This window comes from Scyliorhinus torazame, chromosome 17 (genome assembly GCF_047496885.1).
Source record: "Scyliorhinus torazame isolate Kashiwa2021f chromosome 17, sScyTor2.1, whole genome shotgun sequence".
In the NCBI taxonomy this organism is placed as follows: Eukaryota; Metazoa; Chordata; class Chondrichthyes; order Carcharhiniformes; family Scyliorhinidae; genus Scyliorhinus; species Scyliorhinus torazame.
This window is the reverse complement of record NC_092723.1, coordinates 119,458,908-119,486,888: the sequence shown is the minus strand read 5'-3', so window position 1 is coordinate 119,486,888 and position 27,981 is coordinate 119,458,908. Positions and strand designations below refer to the sequence as shown.

Genomic DNA, 27,981 nt, shown 5'->3' with positions numbered 1-27,981 from the left:
TGAGCTGAAAGGGAAATGGGAAGAAGAACTGGGGGAGGAGATTGAGGAGGGGCTGTGGGCTGATGCCCAACGTAGGGTAAACTCATCGTCCTCGTGTGCCAGGCTAAGCCTGATACAATTTAAGGTGTTACACAGGGCGCATATGACTGGAGCACGGCTTAGTAAATTTTTGGGGGTCGAGGATAGGTGTGCGAGATGCTCGAGAGGCCCAGCGAATCACACCCACATGTTCTGGTCATGCCCAGCACTACAGGGGTTCTGGGTGGGGGTGGCAAAGGTGCTTTCGAAGGTGGTGGGGGTCCGGGTCGAACCAAACTGGGGGTTGGCTATATTTGGGGTTGCAGAAGAGCCGGGAGTGCAGGAGGCGAGAGAGGCTGACGTGTTGGCCTTTGCGTCCCTAGTAGCCCGGCGCAGGATATTGTTAATGTGGAAGGAAGCCAAACCCCCGGGTGTGGAGACCTGGATAAACGACATGGCAGGGTTCATAAAGTTAGAACGGATTAAGTTCGTGTTAAGGGGTTCGGCTCAGGGGTTCACCAGGCGGTGGCAACCGTTCGTCGATTACCTCACAGAAAGATCGAGGGAATGGAAAAGAAGTAGACAACAGCAGCAGCCCAGGGGGGAGGGGGGGGGGGTGGAGGAATCGAACGGACTCTCAGAGATGTTATTGTATATGTATAATATGTATAGGTATTTGCTGTAGGTAATTGTATATTGGATTGTTGGATTGTATTTTTGGAGAGTATTTATTTTGGACAAGGCAGTTGCCATTTAGTTTTGTTTTTGTTTTTGTTTATATATTATTTATTTATTTGTTTAAAACTGGCCACTGTTATTTATATTGCTTTATTGTTGTGTAAAAGAAACACTACGTACTGTTATGTTTGGCCAAAAATCTTGAATAAAATATATATTTTTTAAAAAATAATAATTGTTGCGACAATACTTGTCCTTCCACAGGCAGTGGCATTCTTCCCTTCACTTCCCAATTCTGCTGCTAATCAGGACAGCATTCAGTGCCCAAACCATGATGCAACAAGATCATCAGGATATTTGTTTCCATGGGTTTCCTTGTAAATATTCTGCCTGCTAAGTTTTGACAGATAGCCATTGTAGATTGAACCATTTTTTCATCTTTCCAATTTCAAGAACCTTTTGTAATTTTTAAAGTGTTAGCAAAGGTTTCAGCAGTGATGAGGGCAAGGTACTTTTATGTTACAAGATGCATGCAATGATGTGTTTTTTACTGCCCATTGGGTGCAGGGGGGTGAAAAATCAGGCTGGGCTGAATTTAGCAGTCAACAACGAAGCCATCGTGTTCACTGCTGACCTCAAGGAAAGTTGCACACAAATATCTTGCAATTTCACCTTTCCCAGTTAAAGTTTAAATCTAGCACTAAGTGATGAAGATCTCTCGGCATCTAGCAGAACAGATGTCAGTAAGTAGCCAATCACACAGTATTCTCATCAACAGCAAATCTGGAATGTTCATTTATACTTTCAGGTAATTAAGTAGGTGACTATGACTGGATTAAGAAAGAAGCTAAAATATTGTAAACTTTAAAAATAATTATTTTTTTAAATATGTGAATTTTAAAATCATGTATGATTTGACATTCAGTAATTATAAAAATAGTACGCCATTAAGAACCCAGTCCTTAGTCCTTTTACATGAATCATAAAAAGTCATCATATAGTTATAAGTAATTAGGAAGGCACATGGAATGTTTTTGTTTCAGATTCTTGCATCCACAGTAGTTTGCTTTTAACATGAAAAGTTGGCTTTTGCTGCAAGGGGGGTGGAGTATAAAAGTAGGGAAGTCTTGCAATAACTGTACAGGGCATTGATGATCCACACCTAGAGTACTGTATAGAGTTTTGGTCACCGTACTTAAGGAGGGACGTACTTGTACTGGAAGAAGTTCCCAAGAAGGCTTATTAAACTGATTCCTGCGATGAAGGACTATCTAATGAGCAATGGTTGAGCAGGTTGGGTGTACACTCATTGGAGTTTAGAAGGATGAGAGGTGATCTTATTGAAACATATAAGATTCTGAGGGGGCTTGACAGAGTCGATGCTGAGAAAACGTGTTGAGAGAGTATCTAGAACTAGGAGATACTGGGCACGATCCAATGGCCACGCTGTGCCGGAAAAGGAGCTCATCGCGGCCCAGCGAGGCAGATGAAAGTCGGAGTATCCGCTCCCAGGACCTACCCGACTGGCACGCCTCTTGAGAGTCAACGCGTTCTCGCAAGACGTTGCAATGCAAATCCCGCTCATCGTGGGTGGGATCACTTTTTGAGAAATCTACATATTAGAGCGAGGCAGCTAGCCTCACTCTAATGTGCAGATTCCCAAGGCACCCGAGACTTTGGGATTCATCCCCTTCACCCCAGAGTACTCGGGTGAGCACTATTCAGCACTGATCACTACAAACGGGGACCAGACGGAGCCTCCCAGGGGGTCTGTGGCCCCCAGCTGCATGCCACTTGGACAGGGTGGTGCCCTGGCACTGCTGGTGCCACCAGGGCACCCTGGCAGTGCTATCTTGGTATTGCTAGCTGGCGTACACGCGATTAGCCCGGGGGTGCCCGGCATGGCCAGGGACCCTCTGTGGTAGGCTATATTAGGGGTATCGCGGTACCTAGGTGGGATGTACCTTATACTGTAGTATGAGTGGTAGAACCTGCCTGCTGGTTCCGCCCAGCAGGCGGAGCATAAGAGTCTGTGTTTCACCCACAGCAGTCATTCTGTACCGGAGCTGCTGGGGTAACTACTTGTTCATTAAAGTCTTCAATTGGACTACAATCTCGCTTCAGTAGTGATTGATCGTGCATCACCCTCCCATAGAGAGCTCGGGCTGTGGTGGGGTGGGGGGTGGGGTAGGGGGATTGTTTCGGGGGCCTTGGAGATCAGGGTGCCACTTAAAAATGGTGTCCAAATCTCTCGCTCGACTGGGGCGTTCTGGCGAGCAAAGCTCCCCACTGTACAAAACGGGGGTATGTGAGGCCTCGGTCGCATGTTCCCTGGTCAGGCCTTTTATACAACGCGAGCCTCGTTGAATAGCCATGTGTTTCTCGGCACTGCGAGCGCTGGGAAGTATGCGGCTAAACGCACTTGCTAGGGATTTTGTTCCCTTTTGGAAGAATTGCGCCCGGCTTTCAAAATAAAGAGTTTCCCATTTAAGATGGAGGTGAGGGTTGTCATTGTTAGAAATTTTCTTCCCCAACGTGCAGGTTGGGTCATTGAACATATTCAAAGCTCAATTAGACAGATATTTGACTGACAAGGGAGTCTATGGAGGGCAGACGGGATGTAAAGACCAGAATCAGATCAACCATAATCTTATCAAATAGTGGAGCAAGTTTGGTGGACCAAATGGCACTATTTCTTATGTTTTTACACCTCATCCAAAGCTGCAACTTTAAAAAGGGTTTTTGGAATGAGATTTAATGGCATAAGAATGGAAGTTTTCACCAATGAATTGATGATTTTGGGATTGCACCCTGAGGGTGCTCAACCATGCACCCTCTGGAGGTGCATCAAGCCATTGGCAGCAACTTCTGTGGCAATATTTTCTGCTCTTCCCCTGTGGTGAGTTTGGAGGCAGGGAGGGCATTTAATCAGGCAGAATGGTGGCAGGTGGAGATCCTTAATTTGGGGACTTGGCTTCTCCCTCTGCAACTGGATCCTCGACTTTCTGACCCATAGGTCACAATCAGTAAGAATAAACAACAACGCCTCTTCCAAGATAGTCCTCAATACCGCTGCCCCGCAAGGCTGCGTACTTAGCCCCCTACTATACTCCCGATACACACACGACTGTGTGGCTTGGCTGAAACTCCATTTACAAATTTGCTGATGAAACGCCCGTAATGGGTCAGATCTCCAACAACATTGAGTCAGAGTACAGGAGGGACATAGAGAACCTAGTGGAGTGGTGTAACGACGACAATCTCTCCCTCAATGTCAGCAAAACTAAAGAGCTGGTCATTGACTTCAAGAAGCTATGTATCGTACACACCCCTGTCTGCATCAATGAGTCCGAGGTGGAGATGGTTGACAGATTCCTAGGTGTGCACCACCAACAATCTGTCCTGGTCCACCCACGTCGACGCTACAACCAGGAAAGCACAACAGCACCAATACTTTCTCAGGAAACTAAGGAAATTCAGCATGTCCACATTGACTCTCACCAACCTTTACAGATGCACCATAGAAAACATCATGTCTGGCTGCATCACAGCCTGGTCAGGCAACTGCTCAGCCCAGGACTGTAAGAAACTACAGAGAGCCGTGAACGCAGCCCAATCCATAACGCAAATCCTCCTCCTATCCATTGACTCTGTCTCTACCTCTCACTGCCTTGGGAAAGCAGGCAGCATATTCAAAGACCCTCCCACCCGGTTTATTCTCTCTTCCAACTTCTTCCATCGGGCAGGAGGTACAAAAGTCTGAGAACACGCACGAACATTCAACAGCTTCTTCCCCACTGTTACCAGACACGTAAACGATCCTCATCTGGACTGATCTGATCTCTTCCACATCAGGGAAGGTGGTGGCATAGTGGTACTGTCACTGGATTAGTACACCAGAGACCCAGAGTAATGCTCTGCAGACCCAGTTTCAAATCCCGCCACTGTAGACGGTGAACTTTGAATTCAATAAAATTCTGGAATTAAAACAAAAAGTCTAATGATGATCATGAAACCATTGTCGATTGTCGGGGAAAAAACCATCTGGTTAATTAATCTCCTTTGGGGAAGGAAATCTGACATCCTTACCTGGTCTGGCCCACAGCAATGTGGTTGATTCTTAACTGTCCCCTGAAGGGCAAGTAGGGTTGGACAATAAATGCTGGCACAGCCTGCGACGCTCATGTCCCGTGAATGAATTTTTAAACATCTTCACTACTGAGTAGTACTACACCTTTTTGAATTTGGAGTATCCAATTCATTTTTTCCAATCAAGGGGCAATTTAGCGTGGCCAGTCCACCTACCCTGCACATCTTTTGGATTGTGGGGGCAAAGCCCACGCAAACACGGGGAGAATGTGCAAACTCCACCCGGACAGTGACCCAGAGCCGGGGTCGAACCTGGGACCTTGGTGCCGTGTGTGGCAACCATGCTAACCACTTCCGCCACAGTGCTGCCCAGTAGTACTACATACACTCCTGTATGCTTCACCCAAAGCCTTTGTCTATGTATTTACATTGTGTATTTATGTTTGCCCTAGGTTTTTTTTTTCCATGTATGGAATGATCTGTCTGAACTGTACGCAGAACAATACTTTTCACTATACCTCGATACACGTAACAAGAAACAAATCCAAATCCTGCCAACTTCCCATCTCCTCCCTAATTTACGTCTATCGCGGGAAAGCCATCTCATGGTTGGCCTTTCTGCCCTGCTGCCCAATTCAACTCCTGAAGTGGCAGATTAATGCCCCCTTAAGGGCTTTCCCTTCCACCCCCCTTGCCACTTGTATTAACTCAGCAATGGAAGGGCATGTTACCACGTTGCTAGCATAACATCAAACTTGTGTAGGTTGCTTGTGGTTTCCCAGGGATAGTCCCTCCTTCAAAGCCACTCAGTTCCTGATTAAGGGACCCGGCAATGGAAAATGGTGGCGAGGGAAGGGTTGTCCTTGCCCTTGTTGCTAACCCCGTACAACCTCAACCTCACAAACCATCCCACAGTCACTTAACTCTGGCGTGGGTTGCTCAGTCATCCTGGGCCTCCATCGAGTGCCTTTCTGGCAGCAGCCACCACCTCTTTGGTGGCACTGTTGAGCCAATAGACTGGCAGCTTTCAGCAGGATCATCACTGAGTTAGCATGTCCTGGGTGGAATGAATTTGGTAACACTACATTTGCCCTCAGTAATGTGGGTGAGAGAAAATTAAAATCAGCCAAGTTTCCTTCTTCGTGTCTCTGTACTGGAAATATAGAACTGTACAGATGTACAGGGGGAGGACAGTATTGGGATTGGCCACTGACCCTTCATGACTCAACAGCCTGTGTCTCTGCTGACATGTGAAGAATGGATACTTGGTCAGTTGCTGAAGATAACCATCACGTGTGAAGCTGTACTGCAGAAAAAAAATCAAGCAGGAAGAAAATTGGCTAAAGAGGGGCAACCCTTCTGTTGCATAATTTAGGATGCTGCTTGGGTCGGAATAAATCTTGAGTTTATATTTTATAACTATTACATATAATATTGAATCTCTCTTTCTTCACCCCACCTTATCTCCAGATCTTACCATTATTAATGTTATAAAAATTGTGAATTATTCGTTTGCAGATTCATTACTGGGAGCTACAGAACCAGAATGAAACCCAAAAGGTGAAGATCCTCTTCCTCCCAGAGAACACCATCAGACTTAAAAACCTGTCCAGCTATACTATGTACATGGTCAGTGTGTCAGCATTCAACGCTGCTGGGGATGGACCCAGGAGTGACCCGGTTGAGGGAAGAACACACGAGGCCGGTAAGAAAAGGAATTACAGTTTTACAATCTTCAAACCTTTATCAAAATGATATAGAGTAATCAGTGTTATGCAAATATAATTATTACTGAAATCTCCATGGTACCCTGACAATCATGTACCAATTATATTATGGAAATACTGCAAATGGTCTTTATGCCCTGGTTACACAATGGATTATGCAGCACTTGCATATGGGGCTATACCTGTGCTTATAGTTGCTTAGTTGTTTGGAAGTCAAACTTCACTTCTTGGTGGGTGAATATTTATCAATATCTGGGGAAAATCAATAGAATATGACTGGTAACCACATAACTAGGCCTGTAAAGTTAGGATGGATCACTCAGCCTGTCCATAATCAGAAACAATAGTAACATCTGACAATAGAACTAGCATTAACTAGTGACCCCAGTGCTATTGGTTGCAGATGTTGTAGCGCAAGCTACCTTTTTGTATGCAGCTCACCATAGGAAGAAATAGCAGAAGCATCTCATTTACCCAACAGTGCTGTTATTGGGATTGGTTCTGGTGTGAACAACAGCTCTATAAGGTAAATGCACAATCAAATATAGCATCACTTGACCATTTCATCATTGTCAACTGCATTATTCAGCTGTGATATTTCACTGTACTGCAATGTCTATTGCCTTCAGAAAGAAGGAAATATTATGGTACTTCTCTTTCATGCTGCCACTTTCAGCAATACCATGCCTTTCTTCAGCATCACGCTGAAGCATCCTTGTTAAAGAAGCAATGGCTCTCCTTCCTACTGCTATCTCCTGCCAGCACAGAGAAAAGGACGTGTGGAAATTGATGTACACAGTACATGGACTTGGAGATCATGAGTAAAATTTATAAGGGATTCTGAAAAGAATTAAGATAAAGCAACAAGATAGGATTCATTAATAGTGAGGACACCTCTGGTAGCAGTGGTCAGAATATAATTGAATTTACATTCAATTTGGCATAGAGAATAGTAATTCCAGGACTAGTATTTTAAACTTAAACAATGGCAATTATGTGGGAATGAAAGCAGAACTAGCTCAAGTGAACTAGCAAATGAAGGTAAGGGATAGGTCAATAGAGGTGCCAGACAATTAAAGGGATACTTCAGAACATGCAGAATAGATAAATTTCAAAAAGAAAGACAAGTTCAAGGGGAGGGTCCACCATCCGTGGTTAACTCAAAAAGTTAAAGACAGTACCAAACGTAAAGAAAAAGCATATCGTTGCGCAAAGACAGATGGCAGGTCAAAAGATTGGACAGAATGCAAAGAACAGCAAAGAGTGAGAAAGAGATTAATAAGAAGGGAGAAAGTAGGGTACAAGACAAAGCTAGTTAGAATTAGGAGTTTCTATAAATACTTAAATAAGAAAAAAGTTAACAACTTGAGCGTTGGTCCAATTGAAAGTGAGTCTGGGGAATTAATGATGGAAAATAAAGAGGTGGCAGATTTATTGAATAGGTATTTTACATTTGTCTTCACTATAGAGAATACAAGTAACAACCCATAAATAGCTGTAAATCAGGCTTTGGAAAGGAGGGAGGAACTCATCAAATTACAATTAACAGGGCAAATTATTGGAGCTGTGGGCTGACAAATCCCAAGGACCAGATGGATTTTGTCCTAGAGTCTTCAAAGAAGTGGCTACTGAAATAGTTGATGCTGTAGCCACCTGGATAGGCCAAGTCGATCTAAAATGGAGAACAGCAAAGGCTGAAGGGAAATTCAGCCAACACAGGCAGAAACCAGCAGGTGCAAGTTACTGTGCATTAAACTGCAAAAGCCCAGACAGCATCGATACAAGCAGCCATCTGCATAATAATGTAGCAGTCATCTACATACTAATGAGCGATCCCCGGGAACAATCGAAACATTTGGGATAAACAAAGCCAAGTCAGACTCCCCGGCGCCAGCAGGAGCCAACACAAAAGAGGTTAACGGACACCTCAAGACCGCCCATCGATCAGGGAACCGCTCCAGTATTGGAGAAATCGAACCAAGCGATTGGAACGAAGTCCAATCATTTGGAACCAGGTACAGGGTCCGCCCCGAAAGGCGGGAAGCCCCTGGGGACTATAAAGTTAAGCCCCCAAGTTCAAATCGTTCTTCTTGACCGGGTCACTCAGCAACGCGAACCAACCTTGACAGTGACCGGTGCAGCTGCCGCCGATATCCAGTAAGTCTTAAGTCAATGCTCGCTATGAGATAGGCGCTCCTAGCTACCAATCTGTACCAACTTCGAATCCCGCTGACTCAGAACCCGAACGAAAGGCCACTTGTTCCCCTGACCTGGTGGGCCAGTCCGAAGCTAAGTATAGGCCTGTTAGTTGTAGAAGTAGCTTAGAAGTAGAATTTGTGCATGAGTAGCGATTACTGTGTATAATAAATGTTCTTTGATTTGAATCTTACTAATCAGTGTATTGAGTTATTGATCATTACTTGAACTTGAACCTCGTGGCGGTTTCATAAAGATACCTGGCGACTCGAGAGCAGAGGTTATAAAACAGAGCCAATTGAACCAACCAAAAGTTAGCAACAATGCATTGGTTTTAATTTTCTAGAATTCCTTGGATATATGGACGGTTACATTAAATTGGAAATAGAAAATGTAACTCCTTTATTCAAAAAGAGAGAGAGACAGAAAACAGGAAATTACAGGCGAGTTAGCTTAACATCTGTCATAGGGAAACATTCAAGGCATTCGGACAGAGTCAACATGTTGAATCAATTGGGGAGGTGGTGGAGTAGTGGTATTGTCATTGGACTAATAATCCAGAGACCTAGGTTAATGCTCTGGGGATCTGCAACACGCGGTGGAATTTCAACCTGAAATTAAAAGGATGACCATTAAACCATTGTCAGTTGGGCTGGCACGGTAGCGCAGTGGTTAGCACTGCTGTCTCATGGCGCTGAGACCCAGGTTCGATCCCGGCCCCGGGTCACTGTCCGTGTGAAGTTTGCACATTCTCTGTGTGTCTGCGTGGGTCTCATCCCCACTACAAAAGATGTGCAGGGTAGGTGGATTGGCCATGCTAAATTGCCCCTTAATTGGGAAAAAATAAGTGGATACTCTAAATTTATAAAAACAAAAACCATTGTCAATTGTCGTAAAAACCAACCTGGTTCACTAATTTCCTATTGAGAAGGAAATCTGCTGTCTTTACCTGGTATGGCCTACATGTGACTCCAGACCCACAGCCATATAGTTGACTCTTAAATGCCCTCTAAGATGACCTAGCAAGCCATTCAGTTGTATCCAACCACTATAAGATCTACAAAAAGGAATGACACCAGCCAGGCCACCCTGCATTGACCAAGGCACTGGAAATGAGAATGGCAAACGCTGCCCTGTCAACTCTGCAAAGTCCTCCTTACTAAAACTGGGGGCGTGTGCCAAAACTGGGAGAGCTGCCTCACAGACTAGTCAAGCAACGGCTTGACATAATCATAGTGACGGAATCATACCTTATAGATAATGTCCCACCACCACCATCATCGGTCCTGGATATGTCATCGCCCACTGACAGGAAAGACCAGTTGAGGTGGCGTCACAGATGGTATACAGTCAGGAGGGAGTTGCCCTGGGAGTCTGTAATATCAACTCTGGACCCCATGAAAGCTCATGGCACCAGGTCAAACGTGGGTAAGGAAACCTCCTGATGATTACCACATACTGCTCCTCTCAGCTGATTCATCAGTACTCCTCCACATTGAACAGCACTGAGGGTGACATGGGCACAGAATGCAATCTAAGTGGCGAACCTCATAGAGTCATAGAGCTTTACAGAGCAAAAAGAGGTCCTTTGTCTTATTGTGTCTGTACCGGCGATCAAGCACCTATCTTTTCTCATCCAATTTTCCAGCACTTGATCCACTTGCATGCTGTGGCGTTTAAGTGCATCACCTTAATGCCTCTTAAATATTGTGAGAGTTCCTGCCTCGACCACCCTTTCAGGCTGTAAGTTCCAGATTCCCACCACCTTCTGGATGAAAATGTTTCCCCTCAAATCGTCTTTAAATCTCCTGTCCCTTACCCATGGCAGTGCCGGGCACCCATGCAGATAAACTTAGTATCAAGAAAAGGATTGGAATCTAGTTTCATTCTGCGCCACCTGGCTCAGGCTATTGAACATGATAGTGAGAGAATGGTTGCCTAAAGGTGAAAATTTGAAACTAAAAATTTTTTGTCAGGCAGGAGACTGTAATCTGAATTACTCTTGTGAAGAATGGCTGAAACCCAGTATAATTGTCAGGATATGATTCCCCACCAATGTACTCTGAATCTGAACTTTATGAGAAATGGAAAAATACATAGACATGGGTTGTATCCTTACTGAAGAGAAAACAAGGTCTGGCCTTGGCACTGTCACTTGCTAACTAAAATTCAGAAGCAAAGTGTTTTGTAAAGCAGCCTGTCATTTGGATAGCAGGTGAAGTTTGACATTTCTATTAAGCTTTATGGATAAAATTTACAAGAAAGATAATTCATTAGATGCCTCCAAGGTATGTTCAGACTTTGATAGATTTTGAAAGAATGTCATTCCACAGAAGACTATATCATAAACTTTAATTCACTGTATAAAATATTTCAGCAATTTAGTTATGAAATTCCTTGTTCAGTGCTCACATTCAAATTTTTGGATTGTGCCGAGGTGTTGCGTGTGGATAGGCTCCCAGTCTCATTCGGGGTTAGATTCGCAGAGAGAGAGGTGGATGATGCTTTAAAACAAATCCTGAGAAAGCAGTCACTTTCGGCAGCCTTGATGGCTCAAATGGGACACTCCATGCAGTCAAAAAGGATGGAGGACTCGATGACGCAGCCTTTTGGGGTCATTTATTCAGATACAGGGTGCAGGCATCAGTGCAACAAAAGAATGACAGACAAAAGAAATGAGGATGAAGGCATTTTTGGCAGAAGTGGAAGATGACAAGATTGGAGTAGTAACAATAGATGAAGAAACCCTCGGAATGGCTGGGGAATTGTTAATAGGTGTTTCAGATGTGACTCAAAATATCATTATGGAATAAATTGTCCGAAGCGGAACAGCAAGGTTTTTGAAGCGATGGATGATACAGAAAATTCTAAAGTTGAAGATTTGTTATTGTCGTCTTTCGATTGGTATGTCATGGTCATGGTCCTGGGCTGACAGATGAGGCTGGAAGCAATACTGTTATAAAACTCTAACTTTTATTTACCATTATACTGACTATTTATAAGTAGAGTCTGAACAATGTTCTACATGGTTCTATCTCTCTCCATGCTCTGTCATCATGTGATCTTACTTCACTGATGATGTAAACTATATATTTACATATTTAACATTAACTCTTTATGCTACATCTCCCCCTAAATCTCTGATTCAATAAATACATTTTCCTACATCTTTCTACAAGATCTCTGACTTCCCCTCCGGTTTAGTGTTGAGCATTGTGGTGGTTTCACCAATCTCTCTGACATCGTTCGGATTTAAGGCTACATAGGATAAGGTTCCGCATGTTCTCTCTCAAACTCCGTGTAGTAGTTTGTGAGTCTTTTTTTTTAAATTTTATTAAAGATTTTCATAAAATATCAATAACAAAATGAGAAAGAAAAAAGAACAGGGTTAAGTAAAAAACACAATCTAAAAAAGCAACCCCCCAAACCCCTCCCCCCTGTACATAAATAATAAATTAACATTAACACCCCGACTTAACACAACAGGTGTATACACCCCCTCAGACCCTCCAGTGTAAATAACATAAACAAAAATAAAGTAACCCCCCCCCCCCGAGCTGCTGCTGCCATTGACCAATGTCTATCGTTCTGCCAGAAAGTCTAAGAACGGTTGCCACTGCCTAAAGAACCCTTGTACCGACCCTCTCGAGGCGAATTTCACCCTCTCCAATTTAATGAACCCTGCCATATCGCTGATCCAGGATTCCACGCTTGGGGGCCTCTCATCTTTCCACTGAAGGAGAATCCTTCGCCGGGCTACCAGGGACGCAAAGGCCAGAATTCCGGCCTCTTTCACCTCGTGCACTCCCGGCTCCTCTGCCACCCCAAATATTGCGAGCCCCCAGCCCGGACTGACCCTGGATCCTACCACTCTCGACACCGTCCTCGCTACACCCTTCCAAAATTCCTCCAGCGCTGGGCATGCCCAGAACATATGGGTGTGATTTGCTGGGCTCCCCGAGCACCTAACACACCTGTCCTCACCCCCAAAGAACCGGCTCATCCTTGTCCCGGTCATGTGTGCCCTGTGCAGCACTTTAAACTGTATGAGGCTGAGCCTCGTGCACGAAGAGTAAGAATTCACCCGCCCTAGGGCATCAGCCCACGTCCCCTCTTCGATCTCCTCTCCCAACTCCTCCTCCCACTTACCTTTCAACTTCACCACCGAGGCCGCCTCCTCCTCCTGCATCACCTGGTAAGTTTCCGAGATCTTCCCCACTCCCCCCCCCCCCCCCCCCCCCCCCCCCCCCCCAAGAGCACCCTGTCCTGTACCGTGTGTGGCAGTAGCCGCGGGAATTCCACCACCTGCCGTCTGGCAAACACCCTTACCTGTAAGTACCTGAAGGTGTTCCCCGGGGGGAGCCCGTACTTCTCCTCCAGCTCACCCAAGCTCGCGAACTTCCCGTCCACAAACAGGCCCCCCAGCTTTCGTATCCCTGCCCTGTGCCACCCCGAAAACCCTCCAGCTGGTCTTCCTGGGGCGAACCGGTGGTTCCCCCGTAATGGGGTCTACGCCGAGGCCCCAACTTCCCTCCTGTGCCGCCTCCACTGCCCCCAAACTTTGAGGGCCGCCACCACCACCGGGCTCGTGGTATACCTCCTTGGAGGGAGCGGCAGCGGCGCCGTTGCCAGCGCCCCCAGATTCGTACCCACACAAGACGCCGTCTCCAGCCTCTTCCATGCAGCCCCCTCCTCCTCCATCACCCACTTGCGCACCATCGCCGCATTGGTGGCCCAGTAGTACCCACAGAGGTTGGGCAGCGCCAGCCCCCCCCCTATCTCTACTCCGCTCCAGGAACACCCTTCTCAACCTCAGAGTCCCTCGCGCCCACACAAACCCCATTATACTCCTGTTAACCAGCCTGAAAAAAGCCTTCGGGAACAGGAACAAAAACCTTGGGAGCACCGTCATTTTGATTGACTGCACCCTACCCGCCAAGGACAGCGGCAACACGTCCCACCTCTTGAACTCCTCCTCCATTTGCTCCACCAGCCTTGTAAAGTTAAGCCTATACAGGCCCCCCCAGCTCCTAGCCCCCCAAATATCTGAAGCTCCTCTCCGCCCTTTTTAGTGGGAGCTCGCCAATCCCCCTCTCCTGGTCCCCTAGCTGAACTACGAACAGCTCGCTCTTCCCCATATTGAGTTTGTACCCCGTAAAGTCGCCGAATTCCCTAAGGATCCTCATTACCTCTGGCATTCCTCCCATCGGGTCCGCCACATACAGCAGCAGGTCGTCCGCATAAAGCGACACCCTATGCTCCTCCCCACCCCGCACCAACCCCCTCCAGTTCCTCGACTCTCTCAGTGCCATAGCCAGGGGTTCAATCGCCAGTGCGAAGAGCAGGGGGGACAGGGGACACCTCTGTCTCGTCCCTCGGTGCAACCGAAAGCACTCGGACCTCCTCCTATTTGTGGCCACACTCGCCATCGGGACCTCATAAAACAGTCTAACCCACCTGACAAACCCCTCCCCAAACCCGAACCTCTTCAGCATCTCCCACAGGTACCCTCACTCTACCCTGTCGAAGGCTTTCTCAGCGTCCATCGCCACCACTATCTCCGCCTCCCCGTCCCTCACCGGCATCATGATAATGTTCAAAAGCCTCCGCACATTCGCGTTCAACTGTCTCCCCTTCACAAACCCCGTCTGGTCTTCATGGATGATCTGCGGCACACAATCCTCAATCCTCGTGGCTAAGACCTTCGCCAGCACCTTGGCATCTACATTTAGTTTGTGAGTCTTAAGAGACTAATTATTATTTGTTCAGATTGGCTTCCTGATCATAAGGATAGTTATTCCATTCAATTGATGGCTGTCTTCTTGTTGATATGAATGCCCTTCTATTTCTTCTCTCTACTTTATCCTTTTTTTCAACCAGATCAGGGGCGGGATTCTCCAGTCGCCGTGTCGGAATCGCGTTCAGCGATCGGCCGGAGAATCCCCGTTCACGACCGGATTGGGGGCGGCGTCTATTTGGCGATGCTCTACCCCCTTCAAAGCGGCCTACTCGGAGAGTATGCCGCGCACCGGACCGACGGCCTCGGGACATTGCCGGAGGCTCAACCCCCGAAGCTCCGCCCCCGATTAGCCGAGTTCCCGATGGCGTCGGTCGCGTGTGGCCTCATCCTTGGGGAACTCGGCATGGCGGCTGCGGTCTCAGTCCAGCGCCGCCACAGTCAGGGGAGGGCCAATCCGCGGGCATGGGAGACTTTGCCACGGGCTGGGGGAACTATTGGGGGTTGGTCGGGGGTGCGCGAGCCGGCCAATGGGGGGGGTTCTATTTCGCAGGCTGGGTCCGCGAACGGCTGCAGGACACCGCCGTGCGCATGCGCAGCCACGGTCCCGCCAATATTCCGGACCGAATCGACAGCTAGAGCCGGGTGCTCCCCACTGCCTTGATGGTAACCCCAAGCCAAACGGAGGATCGTTTCTGCCGTAAAAACGCCACCGTTCCCATGTGGCGTGGGGACATAGCCTCAACATCGGAGAATCCAGCCCAAGATTTCTGATTTTTTGTCTTTCCCAGTACTTGGCCTTCTCTATTCTGGTCTCTAATCCAGACTGGTTTATCTGAAAACTTGTTCACTCTATGGCATTGATTGTAATTTTTGTCTGATTTGCACAATGCTCATCTTCCTCCTCCCTTACTCTCTCAATGTCAGAGGATTTTAGGGCTGATATAAGCTTACATAGAAAAACAGGATATTGTGTATGTAATTTCCTTCCCATCAGTAGTTGTGAAGAAGCTAACCTATTCTGTAGTGATGCGAAATCGTAGCTTAACAGGGCTAAGTTCTGATAGCCATTCTTTTTCAACAGACCTTTGACTGTTCTGACTTCTCTCTTGGCCTCACGTTTGCTTGTAGGTACCTGGCTTAATTAGTTGTGTGGACAAATCCATAGTCTTCTGTAAATTTCTTCAATCCTTCATTTTCAAACTGCAGACCATTTTGAAATGAAAAAGGTCTGGAATACCGTGTGTGGCAAAAGTTTTTCTTAGCACATTGATGATGGCTTCTGAGCTTGCTCCATGAGAAACATTTACCTCAATCCACCTGAAAATCAACAGCAAAGAGAATGTCTTCCCTTGAGCTTGAATAAGTCTTTTCTAAGATGTTCCAAGTGTCTGGATGGAAATGATGATGCCATTAATGGTTCCTCCTTCTCTTGGTAATGAATTGCACAGATGATGCAGCTCAAAATCATGTCCTCTAGTCATTTTGAAATCCTTGGCTACCAAACTGAATTTAATGCCGTAGCAAGACACCTTCTGATGCGTTGATGTCCCCAGTATATTCTTTGAAGGGTTTTGAATCTGAAGACTCTTGTCCATAATACTGCGATGGCTGCCTTGTTCGAAGTACTGTTTTAGAATATTTTTAGGATCATATTCTGGTTATCCATTCATTGATTTTAGCACATTCTTAATCTGTTTTCTGTGCTCGGCATACTTCACTTATCTTCCAAGTGGTTGCTGGTAAGAATTATGCTACAAATAAGATGTATGATTCTACCTCCTCAGTAAGAGTTTTGTCCTCGGTTCGGGCTCTCCAACAGGATATATGACAATGCACCTGATGTTATTTGCAGCTTGCCTTATACGCATTCATTTAGTTCCTTCACCTGCTGTTCCAGGGAAATCTTCTGTCTGGTTTTCCAATTAATCTCCTTTAAAGCGAAGTTACAAATCGGTGCAAACAGATGAACATTCTTGATTGTGACTTACATACAAGTTTTTTGTGATTTCTCTTCCCTTATGTTGGAGTTTTACAGTCAACTGTCCCTTGCCTTTCAGTTGAATATCTCCTGGACCATGGAGTCTTATGGTTGATGGCGGAAGTATCTCTGGTTTTAGTCTTTTCTGTCACTGACAGGAATGAAACCCCTGCTCCAGTGTTTAACTTGAAGTTTGTTTTCTATGCATTGACCATAATATCTGCACACCAATAATTTCCATTTGATCCTGTGACTTCTCCCAAGAATGGTTCTTATGGCTTTTTTTAGCATCTTGAACGTCTTCAACTTCCTGTACGGTACATGCTTTTGGCTGTTTTTCCATTAATTATTTAGTCAAAAGCTGTTTGATGCTCCAAACTGATTTAAAGTGGTCTGTCTTTGTGCAGGAATGGCAGAATTGACATGATGTTACAAGAATCCGATCTGTGTTTGGTTAATTTGATAACTTTTTGATGAAGATTGTTCAACAAAATTAAATATATTTGTTAGAAATATAGAATGAGTTGATGTCAGTTTTCCTGCTAAGAAAGTCTTTCCCGGTTTATTTAATCTCTGATGAGATAGCCACCGTTTAAACCTCCTGTAAGAAAGTTCCACCTGACTCTCGATCAGGTGAATGAAAACTTCAAGAAGTTGATCTGACATAATCATTCAACTCGCACTCCCTGCAGAACTGGGCCATTTGTGATTATGAACCTCTGGTTTTCTCGATTATTACTTTTATTTTACTTCATTACTGAAAAACAGCACACGAAGGTGAAGAAATGTGAAACAAAAATAAAATATGTTTTCGCTTTTTTTCTGTCTTCATGAAGAAAACAAATTCACAGGTGAGAGTTAACAATCCACGTACAAGGGAAATGTTAGATCTGAACAATTAGTTCTTCCTACAAAGGATACAGGAAAGCACCGAGTGAACATCAATATAAAAAATGTTACGCAGCCTATCGTTGTTTTATCTTACATTCATGATTGCTCTTTTAGCTGCCCACCATTTATGATGATGTGTTATTCTTGATACTGGCTGGCTATTTCACAATTTTTTGCATTAAAAAATATCCCGTTACTTTTCTCAGTTCAGCCACTTGGTGATACAAAGGAATTCAATCTGACACTAATTAATGCAGCATCTACTATTGACTGCTAGGCTGGGAGGAGTTTTTTTGCTGAAAATGTGCAAGAGGAAATGGAAATCGTTGCAAGGACCACAGTTGATCTTGGTTCATAATCCTTTGTAATGCCTGTTTCAACTTGTTATCAGGCAACGATGAAAGTGTTTAATCTCAGTAGGAGGGAATTTACATTCTTGTTTATTTGTTTGATGTTCATGTAAAAGAAGGATTTGCTCTCATCGATAGGGGAAGCTGGAGTCACTCAGAAGACAAAGCTTTGTTTGCTTTGTGCTCTCCTGCATCAGTCAATATTGTAAAATGATTGTGGAAATGGTGCAATTTGAAGAAAGCGAATACGCTCATAGAGAACAATACAATATTTCATGAATCTGTTCAAGTCATGGTTCCTTAATTGCTCCTGTGCCACCTCACATTAAAACCAGCAGAGCAACTGACCAAAGTCTTTAAACAGATGGCACTGACTGTCTTTGGCACAGACATTGGATATATTTCCCATGCTGTATGTATTGCAGCCAGAACAGATTATTTCCTCCTGTAGGAACATGCACTTAACTCTGTGGTGAGGATTTATCTTGGCCTGTGAATGAAAATTTGCTGCAAACTCTGCTACAGGCTGTATACACATAGATACTGAAAGTAATATGTTATGATGGAGTGGCTATGCCAGAGACACGGTTGTTGAAGAATTATTCAGGAAACCTCTGATTAAAAACTGCATTGGCACAGTCACCGGGATTATTCAGCGCAGTCACCTCTGGACCAATTCCCATCAGCTAGCAATGTAAACAGATGGAATCAGTTTCAGTCAGTTTGAGTTCTCACCCATGCACCTCCCACAAATGCAAGCTTTTATCAGAGGTTTCCCGAATAATTCTTCAACAGCTGCATATCTTTAACATAACCAATCTGTGGCAACATACTGCGTTCAGCATCCATACTTACACAGTCTAATAATAATATAATAATCTTAATTACTGCCACAAGTAGGTTTACATTAACACTGCAAAGAAATTACTGTGAAAATCCCCTAGTCGCCACACTACGGCATCTGTTTGGGTACACGGAGGGAGAATTCAGAATGTCCAATCCACCTAACAGCATGTCTTTTGGGACTTGTGAGAGGAAACCGGAGCACCCGGAGGAAGTCCACGCTGACACGGGGAAAACATGCAGACTCCGCACAGACAGTGACCCAAGCAGGGAATCGAACCGGGGTCCCTTGCGCTATGAAGCAACAGTACGAACCACTGTACTACCATTTCTGCAGCAAATTTTCATTTGCATACCAAGGAAAATTCCCAGCATGGAGCGAAGTGCATGTTCCTACAGGAGGAGTATCTGACCTGGCTGCAATGCATACATCATGGGAAATACACTTGCCTCCTTCTACCTGTTTAATCAATATTTTTTCCTGCAATGCTGAAAATCATAATGATAAGGAGATGGCGAATTCGAACTAAAATTGATCAGTGACTGTATAAAATTGAAAGAGCTGCATTACAATATATTTTTTATGTATCTTTTTATTTTTCACTGATTCACCAGCTCCAAGTTCTCCCAGTTATATCACATTTGCAGAAGTTACCACCACGACATTGAAAGTGATCTGGGGGGAGCCAGCTATGCCCAATGGAGTTCTCGAGGGATACAGATTGGTGTACGAGCCATTGGAATCAGTACAAGGTATAACATGTACTATAAAAGTTGGACAGAGTGTTTCTCTGCCGTGTAGCAATTATCTGACATTTTTATCCAAAAGAAACAAGGCCAGAATTTTACGTTGCTCGGGTGGGCACATGTCTCAGCGTTCTCGCCCACTCGCACAATATTTCGGGTCAGAGGCCACCTGCCCTCTTCCCACCCTTGCGGCAGCGCTCAGCCTTTCACAGAGTGTGTTTCACGCTGGATGGCTGTTAATTGGCCGAGTAGCGTGAAACCATTAGCAAATTCACAGACCATTTTATATATATCTCCCCATCTATTTCCATTGATCTGTTTTACACTTTCGAACAAAGTCTAAATTACCCCCAGTGAGTTTCTAATTCCCCTTTAAGGGGGCAACGCAACCAAAGCATCAGACTCAAATTGTCCTATTGATAAATGGTTATATTTTTCCATGGTTCTGGCACATAGTATTGTGTGTAGATTTTGGTACAGTTTCTTTGTTTATTTTTTTTAGGTGTGAGTAAAGTGGTGACAGTCGATCTTAGAGGCAACAGTCAACGCTGGTTGAAGGTTCGGGACTTGTTTAAGGGGGTCCCTTATTGTTTTCATGTCCAAGCCAAAACCAACACCTTTGGGCCTGAAATAAGGGCGAATGTTACACCAGGACCTGAGGAAGGTAAGTCTCGCAAATTGTGATAGTCTGCACAGATCCAGATTTTTATGTTAAGGGGGTGGATCGTGGATGTGGGGTGTCCCCGGGATGCAGAGATCCTACTGATATTAGAGCAGAACCTCATTATAATTTTCTTCCATTTCCTGTCTGTCAACCAGTCAGATGGACAGCCTGGTCTGCTACCGAGCAAGGAAACCGGCGGCAAGAGCCAACTGTTGTGATGGTCTGCCGCCATTAGAAAGCATCAAGGATTTGTGTGTGGAGACGGTGGGGTCAGAGGCAGAGCCCGGAAACGGAGGGGGAGGGGGGCAGTGGGGGCTGAGCCAAAGCCCGGAAACAGTGAGTGAGGTTGGGGAACTTGGAGAGGGTGAAGGTTGTGGGTAGTGGGGATTTGGCGATCGTGGAACTAGGGGTTTACGTTGTAGGTCTATTGTAGGGCAGGCCAGAGATCAGAAGCTAGGATTGAAATTAGATGATCATGGGTTGGTTTGAGTTTGCAGAGACGACAAGCAATGCCGGGCAGGTCAGAGATCCTGAGTTAAATGGAGGTGAGGCAGGAGAGTCAGTTGTAGCAGTGAGGATAGACACAATTGGAAAAAAGGAGTGTGAAGGAGTGCTTGAGGAGCTGGGGGAGGCATTCCTGCCCCACAGAGTTAATCATAATAATAATCTTTTTAGTATCACAAATAGGCTTACATTAACACTGTAATGAAGCCACTGTGAAATCCCCTAGTTGCCACACACGGCGCCTGTTCGGGTTCACTGAGGGAGAATTCAGAGTGTCCAATTCACCTAACAAGCACGTCTTTTGGGGCTTGTGGGAGGAAACTGCGAGCACCCGGAGGAAACCCACGCAGCCACAGAGAGAACGTGTAGACTCCGCACAGACAGTAACCCAAGCCAGGAATTGAACCCGAGTCCCTGGTAGGGATGGTAGTAAATTGCTTTAATACCATTATTCTTTGTGGCTGTTGGTCTCAAATAGGGTTGCTAACTCTGCTCATATGTGTTGATGAAGTTTTGATCACATGAGGTTGGATCATGTACTAGTTGCAAATTTATTTGGGTTTTTTTTTCCATTCATTCATGGGGTGAGGGCGTCACTAGCTGGGCCAGCATTTATTGCCCATCCTTAATTGTCCTTGAACCGAATGGCTTGCTAGGCCATTTCAGAGAGCATTTAAGAGTCAGCCACATTGCTGGGTCTGGAGTCACTTGTAGGCCAGCCCAGGTAAGGACAGCAGATTTCCTTCCCTAAAGGACATTAGAGAACCAGATGGGTTTTTACAACAATCAACAATAGTTTCATGGTCATCATTAGACTTTTAATTCAAAATGTTTATTGAATTCAAATCTCACTATCTGCCATGGCGGAATTGAACCTGGATCCCCAGAGCATTACTCTGATTACTAGTACCATGACAATATGACTATGGCATCACCTCCCCATTAGGACAGTTAGGTCCCCTGTAGTTGACTGTCTGCTTATCAATTTGTGTGTTGTGTGAGAAATCCTGAGAATCAGGAGACCACCCACGAGCAACAGAAGAAAGGGTACAGGAGCAAACGCCAGGCATGAAATCGAGACGGACACATTAAGTGGAATTTAATGCCCTCCTCCATGGTAGGTTTGGTGGTGGAGGGTCATTTATTCAGGCAGAAGTGTGGTGGTGGGAAGGCTTGTGGACCTACGTAAAGGCCTTATCCCTTTGCTGCTGGCATTAACCCAGAAGTGGGCAGGGGTCTGACCATGCAGGGAGCACTACAGGCAAACCTGTGCTTGATTGCCTGTGGGCGCCGAGGGGTGGGGTTCCTTTGTTTAAAAACACTCAATGCCTGTTTGAGGGACCTGGCCTCAGGAAAAGAATGAAAATGAAATGAAATAAAAATCGCTTATTGTCACAAGTAGGCTTCAATGAAGTTACTGTGAAAAAACCCTAGTCACCACATTCCGGCGCCTGTTCGGGGAGACTGGTACGGGAATTGAACATTGCTGCTGGCCTGCCTTGGTCTGCTTTAAAAGCCAGCGATTTAGCCCAGTGTGCTAAACCAGCCCCTGGGCTAAATGGGGTGGTGGTTGCTGAGAGCTACCCCTGTCCTTTGTGTTAACTCTCCTCCTTCCCTTATCTGCGACCCACACTCCGCGACACCCCTCCCCTCACCACTCACCTGTGGTCAGCAATGATACTCGGCCCTCAGGTGGGTGTTGGCATATCACACTGACATTAGCCAGTGCCCCCCTGGTGGCACTGCTTCTGGTTGGCAGCTCTCAGCAGGCAGGACTTCCAACCCTGGGTCCTTGTTCCTCGGGAAGGCCACCGCTGCTCAGTTAAGTGCTTGAATGGCACTTAATGTGGCAGGCCTTCCCAAAGCAATCGAAATGGGGCTCCCACTGGCTCTCCAAGTGGCTGGTGAAGTCCCTGTCTCCTCCATTAAATCCAGCCCATTGTAACTGAAAGCAATTGATTTCATATTCAGCAACCAGATAATCATTCACTTCAACATCAATGACTGCAATCCAAAGGGAGCATTTAGTATGAAACGAGTAATTATGCATAAATTGATTTACTTGGCCAGAGTGTTCCACAGTATCCCAAAATCCCAATTGCATTCTGTACAGCCATTAGATCTCTCCACCTTTAGCACCAACATAAATGCCCACTCAATTCAAACCCTTTATACATTTGCTGCAGATTGATTAGCAATTAATTGACAAAAAATTATTATTATGTTTGTCAGTTACTTCGTAAAATATTAAGTTTCAGTAAATGCATGTCTTTTTTTAAATAGATTTAGTGTACCCAATTAATTTTTTCCAGTTAAGGGGCAATTTAGCATTGCCAATCCACCTACCCTGCACATCTTTTTGGGTTGTGGGGGCGAGACCCATACAAACACGGGGAGAATGTGCAAACTCCACACGGACAGTGACCCAGAGCGGGGATCGAACCTGGGACCACGGTGCCGTGAGGCAGCAATGCTAAACACTGCGCCACCGTGCTGCCCTAAATGCATGTCTTAAGATGAGGTCTAAATCATTATCTCATTTTGTTAATTGATACCCACCAAAACTCATAGGGCTCAATTTTCCCAGTGCATGGTTGTGGGCTTGGAGGCAGGTGAATGGGGAAATAGGGGATGTCACATTCGAACATCTCCCCAATATATTCCCACCACCGAGGAGTTTCCCGCAGATATGTTCGGATTAGGATCAGCTGTCTTCTCCACAGAAGTGGACAACAAGTTAACATTGTTAGGCCTCAGTTAGGCCCAGATTAGAGGAGTCACCATCATTTTACCACCATGTCCACCCACCGTGTTCAGAGGCTGGTAGCTCAATCGAGGCAGCTTCCCTTTAGCAGTCTGAAGCTGGAGACTTCATGCACCATTGACGGGGCCATGAGGGGGAATCACCGCACAGGCAGTTCATCCAGAGAGGCTGTCCTGCTCCAAGGTGTCTACCAGCTTTAGCTCTTTTAATTTTTTTTATTGATATCCACATGTCCGAGGGCATCTCCACATTGAGGTACCCTGCCAGTCCCTGATCGAAGTCAGCAGTGTTCACTTCTCCTGGTTGGGCTGTTGAGGCTCTGGACCTGCTAGCCTCCTGAGCCCAAATGTGGAGGTGGCCAATTAGGAGGCCGCCACTGGGATGATGACCCCATCGGGCATATTACTGCCAAGTGCAGTCTCAGTATCCCCTTTGGTCCCAACCTGTGGGCAAGTCCAGTCCTCGCACCCTTCAGCAAATGGTGCTGATGTGCCTGCTCTCTCAAGCAAATCTGTGATATCTGGCTCATTTACAGTGAACAATAACCAAACAAAATGCAACCTGGGATTTTGTTTTAAGATTTAACATTTTCATTCACATCATTGAGATTTTAGTTGAAAATATAAATCGTCAATCTCTCAGAAATGATCATTATTCTGAAATTAACTGAATTGCATCAGTGGAAAATGGCCAAAGCTGCACTGATTGTGAGCATTTTTAGAAATCAAAGAATGTTTTCCTCACTTACGATGGATTCTGTTTTATTCTTTGCCTCCTTTCTCCCCTAAATGTGTTGATTCCTTGATGTGTCTTAGTTCCAGAAGTGCTTGGCTGTCCTCTGGTGCCTTATCCAAACATTGCAATTCCTGAACAGGAATGGGCACCCACTCATTTGACCAGTGTATGTGTGGTTTCTCCTGCTGCTGACATTGTTGTTGTGCCCCTGTTGTCTACCTCCCTTGTTACTCCTTCCAACTCCTCAACCCTCCCTTCTGCTTCCAGCCCCCTCCCATTCTCTTCTGCTGCCTGCTGCCTCCTACTTCCTTCCATTTCCCACTCCCACTCGCCACAGCTCCCTTTTGCTTTCTGCCCCCTGCTGTTCCGGCCCCACTCCCTATCCTTCCGCTCTTTGCTCATGGTCCCCCACCCTCTCGAATGGCACGTTGGAGGGTGCAAGAGAGGGAGCATAGGGAGGGAGGTAGCGGTGAGTAGGAGGAAACACAGAATAGTGTTGTGCGTTCTTTTCTGTCTTTGTTGGATCTGAGTGCCATCTTTGATGCAGGCAACTAATTGGGACGCTGTTGTCAGCAATGTCAGAGGCACTCCAATGCTTGTGCAGCAAGTGCACCCTCTGCAGTTGTGCATCAGAAAACACTGTATTATCCACGTGGGCATTGTATGTATATATATATATATCATAGAATTATCATAGAATCTACAGTGCAGAAGGAGGCCATTCGGCCCATCGAGTCTGCACCGGCTCTTGGAAAGAGCACCCTACCCAAGGTCAACCACCTCCCCATAACCCAGTAACCCCACCCAGCACTAAGGGCAATTTTGGACACTAAGGACAATTTATCATGGCCAATCCACCTAACCTGCACATCTTTGGATTGTGGGAGGAAACCAGAGCACCTGGAGGAAACCCCCGCACACACGGGGAGGATGTGCAGACTCCGCACAGACAGTGACCCAAGTCGGAATCGAACCTGGGACCCTGGAGCTGTGAAGCAATTGTGCTATCCACAATGCTACCGTGCTGCCCACTATATATAAATATATATATATATATATATATATATATTAGCCTTGTCAACAGGCTATTCCACCAAAAGGGACTTCATAGTCAAACACTGGGTGGCCATTGTAATATGAAATTTGAAAGAATCCTTAGTAGATTGAAATTACAGTAATCTTTTCTGTGTCCACAGCCGCCACCGGCCGTTCCCGACAGGCAAAATGTGGTTAGAACCATGCCATCGGGAACTCGGCCAGTTGTCCTCGCAGAATCGCCTCAGGGGCCTCTGTCAATGGCTCCCTACCCGCAGGCGCGTGATTGGCGGAGATTCTCCAGGGACCGATTGCGATTTCGGCTCGGAGGATGCTGCCCCACATTTGTGACTGGTACATCTAGCACACAGAGGAAATCGTCATCCCTGATGAGTTTCAGATTTCAAAGTTATCAGGGAGGGCAGTAGCAAAGGCCGGGCATTTCGCCAAAAGAAAAAGAGTTAACTCAGTTAACTGTTAACTCTTAGCAAGTGGAATGACATTGAAAGAACCCTGAGCGGAGGTTGTCTCCTAACCAAGTCATGACCGCGCATGGGAAGAATTCATTAGTGGGATTGAGGAAAGCAGAGAGAAACCATGTTTTATTTTAAGATCTGTGCTTCCAGCAGTGTTAAGGATGTGGTTTCACTTTGTGGAATGGGAAATTTGGCATCTAATAAAGTTCACTAATGCATGGTGGATCAGTAACATCACACAGTAATTCTCCATTCCAGTCCACGTGATCCTACTCTCAACAGTACATTTAATAGAAGAGCCTCAACGTAGGTTCACAGGAAATCTAATGAGCAATGTTTGTGCTGTGAATAGCATTTTCCGCCGAGACCCCTGGTAGCATAGTAAGTAAGAACGTTGTCATGACAATTTTGGTAGAGAGTACGTTGAGAGAATACTGCGCTCCACAGCTGCAGGGTCCCAGGTTCAATTCCGACCTCGGGTGACTGTGTGGAGTTTGCACTTTCTCCCCTTGTCTGCGTGGGTTTCTTCCGAGTGCTCATGTTTCCTCCCACGATCCAAAGATGTGCAGGTTAGGTGGATTGGCCATGCTAAATTAGTTTCCAAAAAGGTTAGGTGGGGTTAGTGGGTTACGCGGGTAGGGTGGAGGCCTCGGGTGCTCTTTCCAAGGGCCGGTGCAGACCCGATGGGCCGAATGGCATCCTTCTACACTATAAATTCTTTGATTAGGTGTGCATAGAGGTCAACATCCTTTTTAAGTAATATTAGTCTCATTAAATTGTCACCATTTCCAGATTTTTAAAAGTCACCCAGTACATTAAATACACATGATCAAATAAAGAACCCTCTAATTAACTGCAGTTTTCGTGCAATTGGAAATTGTCATGGATCGATACTGTAGGCGTTTCTGGTGGTTTATAATAACTTATTTCAGTAACACAAATTTTAACCAAACTTTAGAGATGTATTTTGTCTCAAAAGAGTCTGCATCACTTCCATCAACTAGGGCCTCACTACCAAGAAATAGTACAATGTTCCTCAGTGCACCTTTACTTAATATTCATGGAGAGCAATTTGTTTCCTTATCGGGAGTCTGCTTCTGAGGGAACAGTGGAAAATCTGGTGCTGGTGAAGCTTGAAGCTGGCTGCAATATTTAGAATGGGCAGCCCAACCATTGACTGATTGCAAGCTCTGCTGAGAGGGAAGGAAGGATATCCGAAGCTGCTGCATTGGGGTACAGAGCTACCCCTCCCCCACACCCCCACCACTGTTTACATTGCTCTGTTCACCAAAGTAAAGAGGAAGGAATTCTCCATCCCAGAGAAGCAGAAGATTGGGACTGAAGATCCATAAAAAAATTGGCACAGTGGGAAGAAACAGTCAGAAAGCACACACAAATGTTGGATGCTATTTTATCCTTGTCCAGCTGTGTGGGGATGTTAAAATGGGGGCTGGCCGTTACCTGCTGAGTTCCCACACTTCCTCTTTTTTGGCATGCTGCTTACAGTAGGAGAGCAGGAACCTCATTAAAATGGAAATATGATGACCTAATTTGTATCATAACACTATTTTAACTGGGGTCACAGGCTTCCTCATAGGCTGTGTGGAGCAGGAGTATTTCTTTCAGCCCCAGAGGGAAACCTGGGACCTGCCTGGTCCAGATTTCTCTCTCCCTTCCCCTACTGCAATTCTTATCAAATTAGACCCTTGTTAGGTTGAACTGTAATACTGCCTCAGATCACCATTTGCACCAAGAACAGAGGGCTTTCATGAAAAAAAATTGCGATTGCCGCCTGAAAACCAGTTGCAGATTAGTACTAACAATCACCAGAGTAGGTCTAACAATCAAAGTTAAATCTTCATGATGCATCCTGTCCAAAACGGGTGTCGATACAATAGTGTAATCTCTGACTCGTTTGAGACAGTGGGCTGCAGAGAATTGTGTGTTGGCTAACGTATACTTTCTGAAACTGTATAATCTTGTAATCTAATTTAGTTATTGAATATTTGAATTTCTAAAAACTCAGCTATTGGATGTGAGTTGCCATTGTCCTTTTATTGGAATAAGTTCTTTACTTTTTATACAGGTTCCCCCGGCCCCCCGCTAAACCCCTCGATTAGTGAAACAGCATCTACTCTCACCATTCACTGGACACAGGGTTTACTTGGAGCGGGACCGTTAAAAGGCTACGTAATTGAAGCAAAACCCTCAGGTGAGCACAGCTGACTTCAAGTGCTATTCTCTAAATAATGACTGTGACATTCGCTCCCCTCTAGTTTAAGTAAAACGTATTAAATGAGAACATCTCTCTGTTGGAGAATTCATTTGTAGATGTTGCGTTAATTTTTAAATTTTCCTGTCAGAAAGAATCATAATGTACAGCGCTGACCTCTAGCCTGAGGATATAAGTTTCAGGTCAAGTAGAAGCTGAATCCACACTCTAACCTTTTGAGTCTACCGAAAAGGTAGGTCATTTAAGAAAATAAATCTGTGACAGAGTAGATCTTAAACATATTTTAAATGAAAAGAAAACATTTATGTGGCAC

The 27,981-nt window shown here is 45.4% G+C and overlaps 1 protein-coding gene across 2 annotated transcripts in view; it reads left to right on the top strand.

Moving 5' to 3' along the window:
* Window positions 1-27,981, top strand: part of LOC140394110 (protein sidekick-1-like) — a 360,429-nt gene that overhangs the window by 283,273 nt on the left and 49,175 nt on the right. For both annotated transcript variants that reach the window (XM_072480961.1, XM_072480960.1), the window contains 4 exons: window positions 6,304-6,490; window positions 19,126-19,263; window positions 19,760-19,921; window positions 27,522-27,647. In XM_072480961.1, the coding sequence (XP_072337062.1) occupies window positions 6,304-6,490; window positions 19,126-19,263; window positions 19,760-19,921; window positions 27,522-27,647 (613 nt within the window). The remainder of the gene's footprint in view (window positions 1-6,303; window positions 6,491-19,125; window positions 19,264-19,759; window positions 19,922-27,521; window positions 27,648-27,981) is intronic.